The sequence below is a fragment of the Salvelinus namaycush genome, chromosome 39, assembly GCF_016432855.1.
Source record: "Salvelinus namaycush isolate Seneca chromosome 39, SaNama_1.0, whole genome shotgun sequence".
Taxonomy (NCBI): domain Eukaryota; kingdom Metazoa; phylum Chordata; class Actinopteri; order Salmoniformes; family Salmonidae; genus Salvelinus; species Salvelinus namaycush.
In genome coordinates, this window is record NC_052345.1 from 20,122,939 (window position 1) to 20,128,601 (window position 5,663).

The 5,663-nt window shown below is 40.9% G+C and overlaps 1 protein-coding gene across 1 annotated transcript; it reads right to left on the reverse strand.

The window, feature by feature from the left end:
- Positions 1 to 3,938: 3,938 nt before the first annotated feature.
- Positions 3,939 to 4,748, reverse strand: LOC120032748 (zinc finger protein 239-like; the record flags this gene model as incomplete). The annotated part of the gene is made up of 1 exon (XM_038978933.1): positions 3,939 to 4,748. A coding segment is annotated over one exon (810 nt), but the record flags the coding sequence as incomplete, so codon positions are not given.
- Between the last annotated feature and the right edge of the window lie 915 nt (positions 4,749 to 5,663).

The window sequence follows — 5,663 nt, forward strand, 5'->3', positions numbered from 1 at the left end:
CTCCTGCATGTTTACATATCTGGCATTACTCATCTCATATGTATATACTGTATTCTATCCTATTCTACTGTATCTAAGTCTATGTATTACTCATCTCATATGTATATACTGTATTCTATCCTATTCTACTGTATCTTAGTCTATGCATTACTCATCTCATATGTATATACTGTATTCTATCCTATTCTACTGTATCTGTCTATGTCGCTCTGACATTGCTTGTTCATATATTTATATATATGAGTCACTGGCTTACTGGTGCTCTTCCATGCCGTCCCTAGGAGGGGTGCGTCACTTGAGTGGGTTGTGTCACTGACGTGGTCTTTCAGCCTGGGTTGGCACTTTGTCTCAGGGTGGTAAGTTGGTGGTTGAAGTTATCCCTCTAGTGGTGTGGGACTGTGCTTTGGCAAAGTGGGTGGGGTTATATCCTGCCTGTTTGGCCCTGTCTGGGGGTATCATCGGATGGGACCACAGTGTCTCCTGAATCCTCTTGTCTCAGCCTCTAGTATTTATGCTGCAGTAGTTTGTGTCGGGGGGCTAGGGTCAGTCTGTTATATCTGGACTATTTTTCCTGTCTTATCCGGTGTCCTGTGTGAATTTAAGTATGCTCTCTCTAATTCGGAGGACCTGAGCCCTAGGACCATGCCTCAGGACTACCTGGCATGATGACTCCTTGCTGTCCCCAGTCCACCTGGCCGTGCTGCTGCTCCAGTTTCAACTGTTCTGCCTGCGGCTACGGAAACCTGACCTGTTCACCGGACGTGCTACCTGTCCCAGACCTGCTGTTTTCAACTCTCTAGATACAGCAGGAGCGGTAGAGATACTCTCAATGATCGGCTATGAAAACCAACTGACATTTACTCCTGAGGTGCTGACCTGTTGCACCCTCGACAACTACTGTGATTATTATTATTTGACCATGCTGGTCATTTATGTACATCTTGGTCATGTTCTGTTATAATCTCCACCCGGCACAGCCAGAAGAGGACTGGCCACCCCTCATAGCCTGGTTTCTTCCTGGGTTTTGGACTTTCTAGGGAGTTTTTCCTAACCACCGTGCTTCTACACCTGCATTGCTTGCTGTTTGGGGTTTTAGTCTGGGTTTCTGTACAGGACTTTGAGATATCAGCTGATGTAAGACGGGCTATATAAATAAATTTGATATATTCTTATTCCATTACTTAGATTTGTGTGTATTAGGTATTTGTTGTGAAATTGTTAGATATTACTGCACTGTTGGAGCTAGGAACACAAGCATTTAGTTAGATATTACTGCACTGTTGGAGCTAGAAACACAAGCATTTAGTTAGATATTACTGCACTGTTGGAGCTAGAAACACAAGCATTTAGTTATGTATTACTGCACTGTTGGAGCTAGAAACACAAGCATTTAATTAGGTATTACTGCACTGTTGGAGCTAGAAACACAAGCATTTGGTTAGATATTACTGCACTGTTAGAGCTAGAAACACAAGCATTTAGCTACACCCGCAATAACATACGTATGTGACAAATAACATTTAAATTATTATGAAGGTCACTTGTGTAAATTGTACTTTTCCACACTCATCTTTTGACATTGCTGATGCATATTCAGTGGCCCGACTATGTCAAAAGCCCATCCTGGTAGATCTGAACCTAATGCAGCTTGGAGTGATCAGATGACAGAAGTCACATTTAGGTGCCAGGTGTAACTGAGGCCATAGATGCTCCATATCCATTACTTTGAGTGTTATATATAATATGACTAAATGTGTTACAGGGGCAGTCAAGAAATGGAACAGCAATACCACAGAACATGACATAAGCAGAGTTGTGGGAGACCACCTCAAGCCCCTGGTAGAGCCGGGGGTGGTGTTTACCACTCCACTACGCCTTCAGCAGGCTGGAAAAGTGTGATTGATGCGGTTTTTCATACTAAGAGGGACCAAGAGTCTGTTGCAATATGTTCAAATCAAATCAAGCTTTATTTTTCCAGCACATTTCAGACATGGATACAACACAATGGCTTCACAGGAAAAAACAATGAAAATAAAGAGAAATATTTAGTACAAACTTAAGAGAAAAAAACAGAAGAACAATAACTGAAAGACTAATGAGCATTGTAAATAAATGCCATTGATTAAAATATTAACAATATGATGCTATATCCAACCCAAAATATAACTTGTTTTTTACGAGGGGCTCTGAAAGACACTATGGGGGTGTCCACTGAAAATTGACTGGTAACAACAACTGGGACCTAAAAAACACCCACCATGAGACCCACTAAATCTGCCCAACAAAAGAAAAACCCACAACAAACTTAAAGACAGGAAATAAACCAAAAAGGTGGAGCAACTAAAGGTGTTGACTCTCCACATCTATCAAGACAACTGGAGCACTGGGCCAGACACTCTTAAATAGAACCTGGACCAGCTCAGGTGAAACACTTTCCCACTAACAAGATGGACAAGCCAGCACAGGTGTAACACATACTGACTAACGAGGTGAAACCAATCAGTGCGTCCTACGTGCTGACGAGCTAGACCTCAAAACATGGAATGGAAAAACTAAAGCCTGTAACACCTGGCTGACAAAAATAATAAAAATAATTCTAAATATATATTTTTTTGTCATTTTTTGCTTCTAGAACTCTCCTCTTCATAAAACTCACTAGCTTCTAGAACTCTGGTACCCTTGGAATGAGCCCAAACAAAACTCATCTCCAATACAGGAAAAACATGCAATCAAAATAAATTGTGATCCATGGCAACGCACTGGCTAAACGCACAACACTAAACTTTTTGACTGCCCACCCTTGAGACAATCAGCATCCAAGTTGTCCTTACCACGGACATGTCTGATTTCAAGAGGAAACTCCTGCAATATCCGTAGTAACTTTCCACCTCACTGCAGAGCTTCTCTCTCTTTTCAGGGTTCACTTGATAGGCATGTTGTTGGATCTGGGCCCAGTCCCCAATGTCATGCTCTAGTACATTTGGGTTGGCACATGTGAGAATTAACCCTGATATTCTAAAAGCAGGGCAACAATGTCAATATAATTGTACCAAAAAATTGTCAGTTGGTTGCATGAATAAATATCACTACTAAATGTTACATGAAATGTAAATATGAAATAACCCCAATGTCAAAACACAGTTTTAAAGTGTCCAAATCAATAACCAATATGCAGAAACAGTTTGGGATAAATTGAAATCCTAAACATAACATGTGCTATGTACACAAACATCTGCCACAATAATCACATTACCTCTTTTTTTTTTTTTTTTTTTTAACAAGCTCCTTATAAACTGCACAAGCACCAAAAACGCTGTTGTTTTGACAAGTAGCAATAAATCACTGATATCTATTAGGGGGGAAATCAGGTTGTACGTGCTGTTGAAACTAACACAACTAAACAAAACACATGGAAATGGGAGAAATATTTTACCTCACTGGTTAGAGGACAACCTGCAGAAGACAGTCAGCTACATTTAGGAGTGATACATTTAAAATGTAGGGGTTGCTGAACAAAGGAACACAACACTTATTTGTCATAACTCATCGATATCATGCTAAAATAATTTGCGTGACAGGAGGGAGATGAGATTGCATGTCCTGTTAAAACTAACAGCTCAAAAACCACATGGAATCTGGGAAAAATGTATACATCACTGGTTAGAAGACAACTCTTTTTTTGTTAGTCACTTTTTGTTAAATTACATATATAGTACTCTTTCAATTCAGAGCCTGGATTTTTTCCCCTGAGGCTAATATCCATATCATGCTGAAATCAATAGATCAGGGCGCAAACATTTAGGGATCTACATTGTGACATCATTAAAAAACTCCTACTACAATGTTAAAACATTCTACATTGTGACATTATTTCATTGATATCATGAAACAATTCCTTCATGTATTTTCTGATGTTTGATCAGAGGTATTTTATCACATTATCTCTGGTCACAGCTATGAGATTTCTCTCCTGTGTGTCTTCTCTGGTGCACTGTCAGATGGCCATATTGAACAAAACTCTTGCCACATTGACCACAGCTATAAGGTTTCTCTCCTGTGTGTGTTCTCTGGTGTAAAGTCAGAGAGCCAGATGTAGTAAAACTCTTCCCACATTGATCACAGCTATAAGGTTTCTCTCCTGTGTGTGTTCTCTGGTGTAAAGTCAGAGAGCCAGATGTAGTAAAACTCTTCCCACATTGATCACAGCTATAAGGTTTATATCCTGTGTGTGTTCTCTGGTGTATAGTCAGAATGTTAGATGTAATAAAACTCTTCCCACATTGATCACAGTTGTAAGGTTTCTTTCCTGTGTGTATTCTCTGGTGCACTGTCAGATAGCTAGAATGACCAAAACTCTTCCCACATTGACCACAGCTATAAGGGTTATCACCTGTGTGTATTCTCTGGTGCACTGTCAGATAGCTAGAATGACCAAAACTCTTCCCACATTGACCACAGCTATAAGGTTTATCTCCTGTGTGTATTCTTCGGTGCACTGTCAGATTGCTAGATTGAGCAAAACTCTTCCCACATTGATCACAGCTATAAGGTTTATCTCCTGTGTGTGTTCTCTGGTGTAAAGTCAGAGACCCAGATGTAGTAAAACTCTTCCAACATTGATCACAGCTATAAGATTTCTCTCCTGTGTGGATTCTCTGATGAATTTTAATGCCTGATGAGGTGAATCTCTTCCCACAGTCAGAGCAGCAGTGAGATTTCTTCCCTGTGGATCTCTGCAGGTGTTTATTGAGGTGTTCTGATCTGGAGAGACTCTTCTCTGCCTCGTCAGCATCATGAGGTTGTTGAGGCTCCCCAGAGGATCCACAATAGTCCCATCTCTCTCCTGTGTGAACAACAAAGTCAGACAGATGATTAAAGGCCCACAACAGCGGAAATCCACTGTAAAAGGTGATGCCAACAGCGTAGCCATGATGTTGTACAACAATTGACGTCTGTAATGAATGTTAAAATTATTTGACAATTGTCTTAAAATGAGCAAGAATAGTCATGCAAAGTTTTGTTTGAAAAAGCAGAGGTGTATTTGGAGGGCAAGTTGGTCAGGATAATATCTATGAGGGTGCCCATGTTTACGGATTTAGGGTTGTACCTGGTGCGTTCCTTGATAATTTGTGTGAGATTGAGGGCATCTAGCTTGGATTGTAGGATGGCCAGGGTGTTAAGCATATTGCAGTTTAGGTCAACTAACAGAGCAAACTGTGAAGATAGATGGGGGGCAATCGAGTCACATATGGTGTCATGGGTACAGCTGGGAGCTGAGGGGGGTCTATAACAGGTGGCAACAGTGAGAGACTTATTTCTGGAGAGATGCATTTTTTAAATTAGATGCTCGAACTGTTTGGCATGGACCTGGAAAGTATGATACAACTTTACAGGCCATCTCTGCAGTTGATTGCAACTCCTCCCCCTTTGACAGTTCTTTCTTGATGGAAAATGTTGTAGTTAGGGATGGAAATGTCAGAATTTTTGGTGGCCTTCCAAAGCCAGGATTCAGACACGGCAAGGACATTAAGGTTGGCGGAGTGTGCTAAAGCAGTGAGTAAAACAAACTTAGGGAGGAGGCTTCTGATGTAAACATGCATGAAACCAAGGCTTTTACAGTTACAGAAGTCAACAAATGAGAGCGCCTGGGGACACACAGGGCC